The sequence below is a fragment of the Oncorhynchus masou genome, chromosome 13 (genome assembly GCF_036934945.1).
Source record: "Oncorhynchus masou masou isolate Uvic2021 chromosome 13, UVic_Omas_1.1, whole genome shotgun sequence".
Lineage (NCBI taxonomy): Eukaryota > Metazoa > Chordata > Actinopteri > Salmoniformes > Salmonidae > Oncorhynchus > Oncorhynchus masou.
Window position 1 is genome coordinate 40851622 of NC_088224.1, and position 15888 is coordinate 40867509.

The 15888-nt window shown below is 44.0% G+C and overlaps 1 protein-coding gene across 5 annotated transcripts in view; it reads left to right on the top strand.

The window, feature by feature from the left end:
- Positions 1 to 15888, top strand: part of samd12 (sterile alpha motif domain containing 12) — a 135030-nt gene that overhangs the window by 6514 nt on the left and 112628 nt on the right. For 3 of the 5 annotated variants that reach the window (XM_064983882.1, XM_064983881.1, XM_064983880.1), the window contains exon 1: positions 1718 to 2326. The exons of 1 other annotated variant lie outside the window; for it this stretch is intronic. In XM_064983882.1, the coding sequence (XP_064839954.1) occupies positions 2266 to 2326 (61 nt within the window). In that variant the 5' untranslated portion in view covers positions 1718 to 2265. Of the gene's footprint in view, positions 1 to 1717; positions 2327 to 15888 lie in introns of those variants that run through there. One more of the 5 variants, XM_064983884.1, reaches the window with a different exon arrangement.

The window sequence follows — 15888 nt, forward strand, 5'->3', positions numbered from 1 at the left end:
GAATGGCTGTTGAAGGTAAGATAACTCAATGTTGTTTATTAAAATTGGCTGTTTATTTTGTTGCAGCAGTGAGACGAGGCATGATATCACTGTCTATGGATGAATCAACCTGATATAGGCAGTGAGTGGATTCAATTATCTGGCCCGGGTTACCTCGTTGGGAGGATTTTGTACTGGGTGAAAAGTGAGGAAGTTATTTGAAGCAGGCCCGGGTTGAACCGGGCAAAGGCCCATCACCTCATTGGGCGAAAGCTGGAAGGGACGAGCGCCCTTCTCAAATGGAACAGTAATCTGCACCGCCCTGTCATTTTGTCAGCAAGGCAGCATGGGAAATCATCCAGAAACATACTCTTTTCCATCAAATAAAAGTTCACATTTTCTAACTAGTTTTCATTGCGATGGCAGATAAAGCATTTTTATAAAGCATTTTGATCAAAATCCTACTAATAAAAACGTGCTTAAATACGTCACTTTTGTTTTAAGCCGACTTCGCTCGAATGCGATCAACTTTCAGCCGGGTCAAAACACACCGACACGGACGCCTGTGCGAGATTAATCGAACCCTCTGTGATTTCATTCGTTTTGGAACTGGGCTGACTCCTGGGCGTGAGCCAGGTGCCCCATTCAAAGCCAGGGTCAGCTCAAAACAAACATGAATCATCCTAGGCTAAGTACGATTCTGTGTTAACTTTTCACATGCAAAAATGATTGCTTTTGATTTAAAAAAAAATGATATGCCTTCAAAACAGATTTTATGGAAAAGAGATGTCTGATTCTGGACGATGCACCATGCTGCCTTGTTGACAACATGGCCGAGCCACAGATTACTGTTGCATTTGAGAAGGGCACTCCTCCATCACTGCGTTCATGTCACGGGTCATTGACCGGTGCACCTTGGCTAAGGTTAATAGAACTCCCTCAATGATGGGTTTCTTGCACATTTGTTTCGTGAACGGTAGGCTTAATGGAGTTGCCAACAACCAGATGCATCCGGTTTTAAGGGATACAGCTAATTCAACCTAGCTTCCTTTTTTTTGCTGAAAACCGGAGAAGTTTTACTCTGCCCAATATCTGTCCACAAAAATAAGCCCATGAGATGGGTCATTTCTGCATGGAGGTCAAATGAGTGTCGAATTTAGTCAACAACAATTGCAATTACTAATTTGCTACATGAGGTATATTTGATTAAATAGAAGTAATGGTTTGGTTGTTACAAATGCACTGATATAAGTGGACACACATTTTGGCAATTTACCCCAAAACGACTTTATATTGGAGCTTTCCTGTGATCAAAGAGCTAGATAGAGGACTCATCACCATTTTAAAGTAGCCAACTGGGTGGGGATTCTTATGAGTTAGGAGTAATCAGCCAATGAAGAAGAAAATGTACTTCTTTAAAATGGAGATCAGTAGCGCTGTCCATGCAGTTACAGATGTTATAATAGCTCTGATCCCAAGATTAGCCCTCTATCTATCTCTATGGCATGTTGTTCACATCTTGCCCTCTCATTAGCTAGAATGGTCCCTCCCTCCTGCCTTCCATCTTTGAGGACATGCATTTCTATTGTTGGAGCGGTCACTCGAATATCTTGTCACTATAATAGACTATCCTTGGTTACCTGCGCTCAAATGTGAAAGCCTGTGATTGGACGATATTGCAGTTGCCGCGCTCTATATAATTTTTGGCCTGGTCATCGGTCATCTATTCCTACAGTGCAGTTGATATGTATACCACAATGGTGTTTGCAAAGAGGGAAAGCAGGCCATTCACATGATATACAGATCAGTATTAATACGCAGGCGTCAGTCGGCATTTGAAACCCTGTGTAGCGTTGCTTCGAAAGAGCTGTGATGAAAATACTAGAGAATAGGTCTTTGTCTTCAATAATGGTTTACAGTCTATGCCGGTGTGGGTAAATTTAGAGCAACCGTTTGAATAATTAGTCTAAATTTGTGACGCGCGCTGTTACCGTGCGATGCTTGAGGTCTGCACCTGTTCACTAACATGCTGAAGCCCGTGGTGAGTGCTCCATCTGCGTAGGAAACGTCACTTTTTGAAATTTTAAAGCCTTTTATTTGCATTAACTAGAGAGCGTGTTATTTCTGCAGAGTATTTACAGTAAGGTCTAGTTTAGCAATTATGCCATGTAGGCAAGCGAACGCCTTTGTTCAGACCAGTGATAATAGCCTTTAGTTTCGTAAGGCGACGTTGTGGACCATCTGTGAAGGCAAGACGAATAGATCGCCATAGTGTGCAGTTCCGCGATGCTCGGCCAGTCACCTCACCTTATTGGAGGTATCTTGTGGATCCAGAATCCAATGAGAGGTATGTTTGGTGGGTTCATAACCTATGGGAGTATACTTATAATGAAACCCTTCTCTGTGTCATGTGTGACGAGAATTATTGTGGACAGGTTGCCTGTTTTTATGATCTTTAAGTGTTGCCATGTACTGATGCTATCACTTTTCGATCCCAAACGGTCTCTCTGGTTTCACTTCTCCAGTAAAAATGTAACGTGTTTTGGTGTAATCAACACCTACCACCACTAATTTTACATTTGTTCAAGCTGAACCGTGTGATCATCATGTGTAATGTTAAGTGTGCATCATTCATGTGTTGTCCTGGGTCACCCCTGCATTTCCTGGGATTTTTAAAATTATTATGTAGGACTGGTGAGGAAATAAGTCTTAAACTCCTATGTAGCCCATATGACCAGACTGCAGAATCAGGCCTATTCAACATGTCCTTGCTCTAAATCTTGTTATACCATTTAACATTTTCTCAACGACCAACTTCACTGTGGTACACTTACCTATATTTGCCGATAAAGTATGCCTTTATCTGCAGAAATGATTTTGACGCCGCAATAATCTCTTGCTTTGCAGAGATTGTGTGTAGATATGTGAACTGCACGTCAGAGGAATTTCTAATCTCGCCCAAGGTCAGGTCTTATTCTGCTGAAGCTGGAGATTGTATTTGGATTTTTGTTTTTGTCTTATGCAGAATATGCAGCTTTTCCACACTTTTAATAAGGATGGCCCCATATCTAGACATTTAACTCTTACTATTACTAATACCACATAGGGCCTACGCACAGAGAGACAAAAATGTACCTTGGTCCTACTCTCCAACCTGCAAGAAAGTCCTGTAATGAATAGAAATCTGTGTAGGCTGTTCTGTGATTGAGTCCTTTCAATGCTGAGTTTCAACAAGGGTTAGACAGGGTTAGACAACATAGTAAACATAGATCCGGGGCACTCCATTTAGTATGATATGGTATGTATTAATTTGTGTATGTCCATTATGGTTGGACGGTGTCATGATATTCATACCGTCGTTGTCTTATATCGGAATATGAGGCGGCATATTGACAGGTTGTGGTTTATATTAAAAGTCAAGTGATTTTTGTTTTGTTGCTTCAATAGAGTGATCGGGGACGTGCATCTATAGTTTTCCTTCACAGAAAATAAACTGAACAAAAATATGAACGCAACATGTAAAGTGTTGGTTTAATGAGCTGAAGTTTCCATATGCACAAAAAGCTTATTTCTCTCAAATGTTGTGCACACATTTGTTTACAACCCTGTTATTATTTCTCATTTGCCAAGATTATCCATCCACCTGACAGGTGTGTCATATTAAGCAGCATGGTCATTACACAGGTGTACCGTGTGCTGGGGACAATAAAATGGCACTTTAAATGTGCAGTTCTGTCACACAGCACAACGCCACAGTTGTCTCAAGTTATGCGGGAGTCTGCAGTTGACATGCTGACTGCAGGAATCTTTGCAAGAGCTGTTGCCAGAGAATTGAATGTTAATTTCTCTACCATAAGCTGCCTCCAAAGTTGTTTTAGAGAATTTGGCAGTGTATTTCTGTCTGTAATAAAGCCCTTTGTGGGGGAAAATCTCTTTCTGGTTGGCTGGGCCTGGCTCGCAAGTGGGTGGGACTACCCCATGGCTGCCCCCCTGCCCAGTCATGTGAAATACATAGGTTATTGCCTAATTAATACATTTTTAATTGACTGATTTCCTTATGAACTGTAACTAAGTAAAATCTTTGAAATGGTTGCGTTTTATATTTTTCCATTATGTCAAAATTGTGAGACAGCCTATGGGCAGACACCGTGCCTCCCTCATATCTTCACACACACACCCTTGATTAAAGACCAGTGCTGTTACAAATGTGCTGTTCTACTTGACGGTGACTCTATGTGATGAAGCCTAACTTAACACTGCTGTGAAAACATGTAGAGGACGTAATTCTCATAAAGTTGTCTGTGATGTCATAACTGGTGTTGCTTCATGACAAGTGATACAAACAGTCGTGACATAATGTCCCGCTGCATGATCTGCTGTATAACAGTGAAAGCTTATCTTGCACATACTGACATAAGTTGTTATGACTGCTTATGTCATCTGTTGCATATTACTTGGGACACTGTACGCGGCTTTGTGGCTGAGGGTTCCAGGGAACTGTTACAGGATCATTGCTTAACACCATGCCCAAACCGGACGTCCGCCATCATGCGCAAATTGATTTTGTCCCCGCACACCAAACGCGATTGCGACGCGCATGTTGAAATATCAAAACAAACTCTGAACCAATTATATTAATTTGAGGACAGGTCGAAAAGCATTAAACATTTATGGCAAGTTCGCTAGCTCGCTTGCAGTTGCTTAACCCTTGATTTAAAAACAGTGTTTACCCCTTTGGCCGAGCCTGTCCATTCCCTTCAGTCTGGCAACTCACTGCTCAGCCTCTCTAATGCATCCTACCCCGACCCTCCTCCCTGTGTGTCCATTCAGAAGCCTAAATCGAATCCCTCAGTTCCACCGGCCCAGAGCCCTGGCGTCAGCGAGGCCTCTCAGCCCAGGGGAAGACGCTGGCTACACTTCCCAAGGAACCTGACAGGCTCTTTTGTTGCACCGCAACACTAGCCTCTTTCACTTTGTTTACTCGGGGCTTTGTGGAAGCACCCACAGTATAGGGAGAAAACCCTTTTAATAGCACCTACGTGATATATCATACTTAACCTCAAAGCTGTGGTTGTCAGTGATACACAAGAATATGAATGTTTTCTAGCTATTTCTTCTGTGTTCTAGTCCATTCAGTAGCCTTATGTAGTACATTACAACCTCAGTAGTATCTTTGGCCATATTCTAGTCAATAAAAGCGGTTAGGATGGAAAATATATTTTTTTGCCAGAGTCGTTATGGTTTCAAAATGCCCACAAATTGTCTTCATATTCACAGAGCAGCCTATATTTTGTCAGTCACTGATTAGACAGCCTCCTATTCCTCCCACTGAGCTTGTGTAACTGCCAATTTACTGAAGTGGATTAGATGTCAATTGGAAGACGTCCTTTTTTTCCTTTTTTTCCACAGGCTCACACTGAATTTATATACTGAGGCAGAGTCACACACAGAGCTACAGGGATGAGGTAACACAGCCTAATTTTAGACCTGATGAATATGCAATTGACGCAAGGTACTGAGAGCACGTACCTGCTGATGTCTCCCCGCTGTGTACTGTAACATCAACTCCTGTAGTTTTACTGTCTGTCAAAAGAATCAATTCACTCAGTCAACGGCATGAATTACCTTTTTAAAATGGGCTTTCACGCTAAATTGGTTTGGTGCAGTTTTTCCGAACACTACATTTTAACCCCTTAGTTTGGTTTGTTTGTAAAAGGGCGCTGTAAAAGGGGTGGTCTCGGTCCGGTATATTTCGTATCATGGTGCGGGTTGTTGCAGGTGAACAATCCAGTCCGGACCAAACACAAGAAAAGAACCAGAGTCGCGCAATATTATTGGTTGCTTGACTGCGAACATTTGATGAAACAAATACAGTATCGTATCTAGATATCGCTGAAACATTCTGTGAGTAGCAGGGCATTTATGAGCGCATCCGATGCAGATTAGGGGAGATGGGGAGGCTATGCTGGGATATAGACTACTGAATATAGCCTATTCACACAGCAGTTAGAGGGGCTATCATGCTGTTTCCTCATGCATGTTGTTGAAAGGTAATATGAAGATTGGGGATAAAAGTGATGCTTCATGATAATCTGAAATGGATTGCATGGACACATGGTTTTGTTCATGTTTGACATGATTCCCATCTCCTTTTGAATAAAGGGTGCAGCCAAAATGGCACCCTATTCCCTTTACAGTGCACTAGTTTTGATCTGCGCCCTGGTCAAAGGTTGTACACTATAATAGGAGCAGGGTGCCATTTGGGACACATAATTGAGTCATGGTGCACCCTGCTGTGTACTCTGCTTTGTAACTTCGGATGACCATGAAGTTTGCCGAGCCCCATTCTGCTGGTTTGAAATGGTTGAAGTGAGACAATTTCAGAGTCATTGATATAAATGTGGGCACAGATCAGGGACTCTGTCAGAGGAAGTCCGTAGAGGCTTCTTTACTGAATTTTTGCTTACGATATATATTTTTTCGTGCCATGACATCTTTCGCACGAGGTGAGCGAGATGTCTTGAGGTACTGTACTGAGATGTCTTGGTAAGCAATGACATTTTATGCATGATGGAATACCTGAGTTAGAATACACTCTGTTTACTGGGTTATAGAGATAGATATCTATATCCCATTGGGGTTGTTCAGACGTTACAATCCTATTACAATCCGGTAAAGATTATTTTTTTTTTAAGACGTCAGGGAAGATACCAACCATACTCTGGTTGGCATCTGGGCACATAACCAGCCGTCTTTGTAGGTTTTTTTAGCGATTAGATAATCTGACCATGTAGTCTGAAGTCATAAGGATGCCGTTGTAACCTATTTTGGTTTCTGGCAAATGTGGCTTCTTGAGATTCACCTAACATAGTCATTCAGGAGGTGTCACGCCCTGACCTCGGAGAGCCTTTTTATTTCCCTATTTGGTTAGGTCAGAGTGTGATTTCGGTGGGCATTCTAGTTATTCTATTTCTTTGTTGGCTGGTGGTTCCCAATCAGAGGCAGCTGTCGATCGTTGTCTCTGATTGGGGATCATACTTAGGCGGCCTTTTTCCACTTTTAGTTTGTGGGATCTTGTTTTTGTGTAGTGCCTGTGAGCACTCCAGTCGTTACGTCTCGTTTGCTGTTTATTGTTTTTGTTGGTGAGTTTCATTTTAATAAACATGTGGAACTCTATGCACACTGCGCCTTGGTCTGCTCATTTCAACGGTCGTGACAGAAGATCCCACCACCCACGGGACCATGCAGCGAGCCCACGAGGAGTGGAGGACATCCTGGACGTGGGACGAAATCATGGCAGGAGACAGAAGCCTGCCATGGAAGCAGGTGGAGGCAGCGAAGGAGCAACAGCGACGACGCCAGGGTTCACGGCCACAAAGACAGCCCAAAGGACAGCCCGATGTGGTGGTCGACGGTGCCGAGGTGTGAACCAGAGACAACCTGGGAGGAGGTAGAGAGGTGGCCGGTCGACCCAGGGAGAGTGCCAGAGCCCGCCTGGGATTCAATAGAACAGTGCGAGGAGGGATACCGGAGAATGGAGTTGGCGAGGAATATGAGGCAACGTAGGCATTTGGAGGAGCGTGTCACCAGTCTGGTGCAATCTATGCCGGTCCCACGCATCAGGCCTCCAGTGCGCCTCCCCAGTCCGGTACATCCTGTGTCTCCTCCTCGTACTCGCCCTGAAGTACGTGTCCCCAGTCCGGTACGTCCTGTGCCTGCTCCCTGCACTCGCCCTGACATACGCCTACACAGCCCAGTACGTCCTGTGCTACCTCCCCGCACTCGCTCTGAGGTGCGTGTCACCAGCCCGGTGCCACCTGTACCAGCCCCATGCATCAGACCTCCAGTGCGTCTCCCCAGTCCAGTACGTCCTGTGCCTGCTCCTTGCGCTCATCCTGAGGTGCGTGTCACCAGCCCGGTTCCACCAGTGCCGGCCCCACGCACGAAGCTTCCGGCGACGGTCCACGGTCCAGAGCCTCCTGAGACGGTCCACGGCCCGGAGCCTCCCGAGACGGTCCGCGGCCCGGAGCCTCCCGAGACGGCCCGCGGCCCGGAGCCTCCCGAGACGGCCCGCGGCCCGGAGCCTCCCGAGACGGCCCGCGGCCCGGAGCCTCCCGAGACGGCCCGCGGCCCGGAGCCTCCCGAGACGGCCCGCGGCCCGGAGCCTCCCGAGACGGCCTGCGGAAGTGGAGGGACCAGCAAGCGGAGAGGGGTCTACGTCCCGACCTGGAGCCGCCACCGAGGCTAGATGCCCACCAGGACCCTCCCCAATGGAGTCAGGTTTTGCGGCCGGTGTCCGCACCTCTGGGAGGGGGGGGTACTGACGCGCCTTGACCTTTTTAGAGCCTTTTTATTTCTCTTTTTGGTTAGGTCGGGGTGTGATTTGGGTGGGCATTCTAGTTTTTCTATTTCTTTGTTGACCGGGTATGGTTCCCAATCAGAGGCAGCTGTCTATCGTTGTCTCTGCTGTTTATTGTTTTTGTTGGTGAGTTTCATTTTAATAAACATGTGGAACTCTATGCACACTGCTCCTTGGTCCGCTCATTTCAACGATCGTGACAGGAGGGCACTTGCCTTGCCTACTGTACTCACCATATAGAAGGATGAATGTTTTAGGGCTTGCATAAAATACCCATGAGGCTCGTCATACCTCCTCATACCCATGGGTTGGACCAAGCTTTAAAATCTGCAGCTGCTGAAGTCGAAAAAGTACAGAAACCCTCAAAGCTTATTTTTCAGTCATGATTATTTTAGGCACTTCGTTTTTTTTTTTGTTCTTTGTCGTTGTGCCTTCTGCTGAAATATTAAACACTGTCCTTATGCTCCAAATTGAGCATATTTTTGTATTTGACTCTGTGTTTGATGCCCAGCGCAAATACTGTAGCTTACAGCCTCAGCTACACACTCAACGGTGTGAGTTAAATTTTGTATTCGGAGAATGCATCAGTTTCTGGCTCACATCGGACAGCCTATCAGAGGCCAGCCTGCGGGCCATGGTGGAGCCGGGCAAAGTTTGAACACTTACATTTTTATATGATTTCAGGGTGAATTAGAGAGAGTTGTGATATGTCGCAAACTTCAGTCAGTCTGAAAGTTCCCATGGATAGCCAGGAAATGAAGTCATCAAGCCTGCCGTGCCCAAACACTTCCTGTAGGCCTAGATCAGGTCTTTGGCGGTACTGTCAGGCACATGGTTAGTGGCATCAAAGGTTGTTTGTGCGTACACTCATACTGTATATTCTAATGTTGGAGCCGACTCATGCATCCCAAGGTTGTAGATGACCCATGTAGACAGAGTTGACCTGTGAATCTTAATGTGCTAATAACCCACGCAGTAACAGTATTGACTCATACTTGAACTTTGCAGCAATGGAGTTGACCTGTCAGTCCTATAGTGACAAAGCTGACCCATGCATGCCAAGGCCCTGTTAGCTGCGATGGCTAAATGCATCTCAATTCAAGTAGCACAGTTGACCTATACATTTTGAGGCCCTGTACAAAACAGCCTCTGGCAAAGAACTATGCCAGAGCATCCTGGGCTGACCAAAGTAGAGTAGCTGGTATCGGTACGAGGGTAAATCCATTTGAATTCAATCCCATTTTGACAGCACCGCTTGTGATTTGAATGAAACATTCTATCCATTTTTGCCCGTTGTAGAATTCAGAAAGTAAAATAAATAAATCAATCAAAATTAAATTTGGTCCTGAATGCCAAAATCAAGGTGCTCAAATTTGACCTATTTTGCAAACCCCGCCATCTTTGTCTTCATCGCTGGAGAAAATGAACAGTTGAGATTTAATATAATTTCAAAGCTTACAAACAGGTTTGTCAAACTATTTGATAATTTAAAAAAAAAAATCATTATTTTGACCTTAAACGTTCCATTACCTAAAAATGCGTAAACTCTTGTTTTGTTTTTCTTCCTTCATATTCGCATAGCTTAGCTCGTATTTTTACATCATCTGAGGTGTTGTGCCTGCCATCGTTTGAGACACAACATTCTCTTGAGTACAGGGTTGGTGACATGTTTTGGCTTATGAATGTACTAAATTACAACTTTCAAATGGTACCACAAAATGGTTGGAGGTCAGAGGTCAGAGAATGTTGACTTGAATGGGAATATGTTTTAAATTATACTGGCAATATTCCATAGGAAATCTATTGCGATAATAGAATATACATGAGCATTTTAAGTTCGAAGGTGGGTGGACAGGCGGCCATCTTTGTGGTAATAAGCTGAAGTTAAACTGTCAATGGTGTAACCGCTAAATTGCAGTGGTCAGAAGGGATGGGTCCGTTCTATGATTGAAATGACACCGACAAATTATCAAACAGTTTGAAACCCCTGTTTATAAGATTTTAAATTATATCGAACTCAACTGTTTATCTTTTTCAGCGATGAAGACCTAGATAAGATGGTATGGTGGGGTGTGGAAAATGGGTCAACTTTGAATGTTTTGGCTTTCATGTCCAAAAAGTCACTTTCTGTCCAATTCTTCCATGGGCAAACCTGCATGGGAAGTTTTGTGTAAATCAAAAGGGAAGCTGTCAGAAAGTGATTGAATTCAAATGGATTTAACCATGCATAGTTGTATATAGCAGTATCTACTTTTTGCCACAGGCTTTGTGTATGGGCCCTTTATGTGTTAGGAAAATATGTGACCAAATATGTGACCCATGTAGTAACAATATTGACTCATCTGTTTAGTGGGCTATGTTTTTAGTAACTCCGATCAACTGAGATCACCTACTCATCCCAATGCTCTTGTGACTAAGTTGACCCATGCATGTCAATGCCCCATTGGCTGAGATGACCTATCAATCTCAAAGCTGAGCTAGCCATGACATTATAGATAGATGACAAAGTTCCTCTCAACCCCATCCACTCACTGGCTTAGTAAGAGGCACACGAGGTGACGATCCCCATATGGGACAATGAGCTCCTCTTTCCCTCTTCAAAGAAGTTCCAATTAGTACTTTAAGCAAGCGTGTAACAAGGATCTGACTGTGCCTTCTCCCTGCTGATAGAAAATGTGCTCTTGAAAGTCCTTAGGGTAGTCAGTTGGAGACACACACACACACTTACCCGTTTGGAGAGATTTAGCAGGCTTCTCTGACTGTGCTTGCAGAGACTTTTGCTTACAGTAGAAAGGGAGAATCAGTGTTGCCCTGTGTCATTTTTGTCGATGAAATTTGGGCAGTGGGCCTAGGACTGTATTAGTATTTGGATGGGCTATGAAGAGAGATGACCGAGTGAACCCCAGATGGAAGAAGTTAGACTCTATAAAAAAACAACATTATTCAGACTTCCTCAGTCCATAAATCACAAAAGTTGTTTGCGTTCAGAGAATCTATAGAGAAGTAAAGATGATTTTTCTGCAGCTTCTGAAAAGGCTTATTTGTAGTTAGTGCTCAACGCTTACTGTTAGTATTTAAAAGAGCAGCTGCAGGGCTGGCAGCAGAGCCTATGAATTGTCATTTTACTGGAGCCCAGTCAATCCCTGACTCGTCTTCAAGCCCCCCTCAGGGTCTCCCCTGGTACGAATGGGGAGAGAGAGAGTGCTCACCCCCGTTTCCCCTGTACGCCCTCTAGCGGATCACTAATTAGCTTCACCTTTGGAAAATGTCCCGGGAGTTGGCTGCTGAGGCCCCATCTGTGCTGTACAGGGCTACAGTCAGTTGGCCTCTTTCTCCAGGCCTGGTTTCTGGGTCATGCAGTGTGTGCACAAACAATTCACTCTGCTCTACTTTGACAGCGAAGCCAGAGCGCCCGGGGCCAGCTCACACTGAGCAAACTTCATTTCTGGCTTCTCTTTAGATCTGTGGGTTCAAATATGACTCTGGATACCTGTAGGGAACATAAAACCTGTATTTGTAGTACATATTGACTTTAAATAGCCTACTTGTGTTTCCAAGACCTTAACCACCTTGTTTCACCCTTCTATATTGCTATCTTCAATCCAAACGTTGATGTTGTTGATGCTGATATGGGGGCTTTATGCAGCCTGACTTAACAAATATCTGGGGGAAAGTCTGTAATGCTCATCATTGTATAGCCTTAAATCAAATTTGATATTGAAGTTGTATATGACTTAAAATCAGGGTCTATGCTCATCTCATACTTATCCTTATCTCGCTTCTAGTACTATACACGATTCAATCACATCTGCCACGCTGATCCTCAACACCGGGGCCCCTCAGGGGTACGTGCTCAGTCCCCTCCTTTACTCTCTGTTCACCCATGACTGCATGGCCAAGCACGAATCAACACCATCATTAAGTTTGCTGACGACACAACAGTGGTAGGCATGATCACTGACAATGATGAGACAGCCTATAGAGAGGTCAGAGACCTGGCAGTGTGGTGCCATGATAACAACCTCTCCCTCAACGTGATCAAGACAAAGGAGATGATCGTGGACTACAGGAAAAGGAGGACCGAGCACGCCCCCATTCTCATCGACGGGGCTGTAGTGGAGCAGGTTGAGATCTTCAAGTCACTTGGTGTCCACATCACCAACAAACTGACAAGGACCCAAACACACCGAGACAGTTGTGAAGAGGGCACAACAATGCCTATTTCCCCCTCAGGAGACTGAAAAGATTTGGCATGAGTCATCAGATCCTCAAAGTTCTACAGCTGCACCATCGAGAGCAACCGCCTGGTATGGCAACTGCTCGGCCTCAGACCACAAGGCACTACAGAGGGTAATGTGTACGGCGGAGTACATGACTGGGGCCAAGCTTCCTACCATCCAGGACCTCTGTACCAGGCGGTGTCAGAGGAAGGCCCAAAAAATTATCAGACTCCAGCCACCCTCCAGCCACCCTGGACTCCCTGCACATTTACTCTGTACCAGTACCCCTTGTATATAGCCTCTGTTAGGTTCTAAATATCAGAGTAAGAACTCGACGCACACTATGACAGCTTAAACCAAGTTTATTCATCCCAAAGGATTGAACAGCTGAACAGACGATGACATGGTGCTACCGGTGGTGGGGTGTGTGTGTGTGTGTGTGTGTGTGTGTGTGTGTGTGTGTGTATACCCACCCCAATTTGGGGTGGAGTCTCCTCCTTCTCGCTAAACATTGCATCTTTAATGCTAGGCAGGAAGTTAAGTGATACGGGCAATAAACTGTTCCTTCTCCCTTAATGTGACCTGACCTCGACCCCCTTCGTCACTAATCCACAGCTCTCTCCCCTTATCAGTGCTGCCACCTGATCATCTTCCCTACACTTGGCACATTCCAAGCTTAATTGCACTGATTATATACATTCCTCCTACAGATACCCATTAACTGCTGGTGTAGACCCTAGACTCTGGCACCCCTCATGTCTCTAGCATAACTAATGATTAATAATATTCAAAGTTTAGAAATATGAACCATATGTCACCTCGTTACTGTTATTTATTGTTGCTCTTTAATTATTTGTAAAAAAAATAATAATTTGTATTTATTTGTTCAGCTGCATTGTTGGTTACGGGCTTGTAAGTAAGCTTTTCACTAAGGTCTATTGAATACTTGTTCGGCGCATGTGACAAATAAAATTTGATTTGACTAGATTGTTGTCTGAAACTATATGATTACGACAGCATGATATGAGTCCTTTTATACAGGTCATAAAACACAAGGACATTGGGATGAGCTATTCCAGGGCTGGTATGTTGTAACACTCGTACAACCTTTGGATTCATGACCAACCTTTGTCCTTCCAAAGACCATTGATACAGTACTGCCAAGATGGTGGTTCTATGTATTTCCATTCAGCTCTTTCTCTCTCTTTCCCCCTCATTGACTTTGCCTCACGATGTACGCACAGCGCATGTCAGAAAGGAAAGGGAAGGGGGTGAATGTTCTGGGCTATATATAGTAACTGTTGCAGGGAAAAAAAGCATCCTTTTTCCTCAACCCCCACCTACCCCACTAAGCCCCCCTCCAACAGGACACAGACCTGGCAACTCTCCCTCCATCCTTTCTTCACATCTCCGTCCCTCACCTCTCCTTCCATCCCTCGCCCTCTATCCCTTTTGAATCTCTCTCTTTCTATCTCGGCATTGCCGTAGTTGTACAGACACACTTAACAGAGAATGCATAATGAATTGCTGCTCCAGAATGGTTGAACACCAGTCATGCATTGAGTAACGATATGGAGAGGGAGAAAGAGGGAGAGAGCAGGAGGATTGCTCCGTGCCCTGCATCCTAAGTTGCCTTTGTTTAAAACATGGCCCTCTCATGTATATTGCCCTTTCCTTTTGAAAGAGAATGCATCATGATTTCTGCCTAGTTCCTCTCAATCTTGGAAGTCCCAGAGCTAGGGTGAATCCCGGAATATTGTTTTACATTGTGGGATGCAATTCGTCTGCCTCGGGAGACAACTCAGAGCGTGGAACTGAAACGGCACCAGATGTATCTGGTAATCACCTAGCCTTGTCAACAAGTCAGTATGCTGATTACAAAGTGTGATAATGAGGTGGCATTGTAAGGGTTCAGTGGAGTTCATGTTTTGCTGCCATTGCGTGTTTACTATTGCTTGGATTTTGAAACTCTCAGGGGTTTATGTCTAGTTGTCTAATTTACATTTTGTTTCTATCAGCTCAGATTTGAAACACTTCTCTCACATTTAATTATTTATTTGTTGATAATACACTAAACAACATAAACGCAACATGTTAAGAGATGGTCCCATGTTTCATGAGCTGGAATAAAAGATAACTGAAATTTTCCATACACCCAATAAGCTTATTTCGCTCAAATTCTGTGCATACATTTGTTTACGTCCCTGTTGATGAGCATTTCTCCTTTGCCAAGATAATAAATTACAGCTGACAGGTGTGGCATATCAAGAAGCTGATTAAACGGCATGATCATTACACAGGTGCACCTTGTGCTGGGGACAATAAAAGGCCACTCTAAAATGTGCAGTTTTGTCACAACACAATGCCACAGATGTTTGGAGGGAGCATGCAATTGGCATGCTGACTGTAAGAATATCCACCAGAGAATTTGGCAATGTGAAGACAATGTGAAGGAGATGTGTCAAGCTACATGAGGCAAATGGTCACACCAGATACTGACTGGTTTTCTGATCCACGTCCCTACTTATTTAAAAAAAAAATTGTATCTGTGACGACAAACCTATGCATACCTGTATTCCCAGTCATGTGAAAACCATAGATAATGTCCTACTGAATGTATTTTAAATTGACAGATTTCCTTATGAACTGTAACTCTGTAAAATCTTTCATTGTTGTATGTTGTGTTTTTATATTTTTGTTCAGTATAGTCTTGTAGCCTATAATTGTCACAATCAAATCCGGCAGGACTTTGTCCAGTAACCCATTGTGGTGTCTTCTGCTTTACATTGTCGTGGACTGAAGTGGTAGAGCTACTGCATCAGGTTCAGATGGGCGTCTTGCCTCCTTACTCTATTATAAGGAAACACTTATTTAAAAAAAATGGTTTTCCTTGTTGGGTTTCCTGTAATCTCTCGATGACAGTGGCCCAGAACAGGATTTGGCAGCTCTTCCCCACCTGGCATCGCTCCAACATGACTTACATCAGATTTATCCTCGTGTCTTTTTTTATTTTATATCTCTCCATGACACAAATTTGCCTGTCGTGGAAATGTATGAAAATAATCAAATTATTATGCAGCTCGTGTAGTTTGTGTACCCTCCAAAAATAGTGTGGGGTTAGACTGGATTAGAGTGAATGTGTTTTTAGAGCTTACAGTCAAGGAAACGGTTTTCATCTTTGACCTTGAGCATAAGAGTGTGCATTTTATTTATGTGTTCCATTTTTTATTTTGGATCATTTTGCAAGCCTTTTGAGGTGATGGAAAGTTTGGATTTTCAAAACTGCTCCATGGTAAGGCCTGACAGAAAGAGTACTGTCTGTTTTCTGAT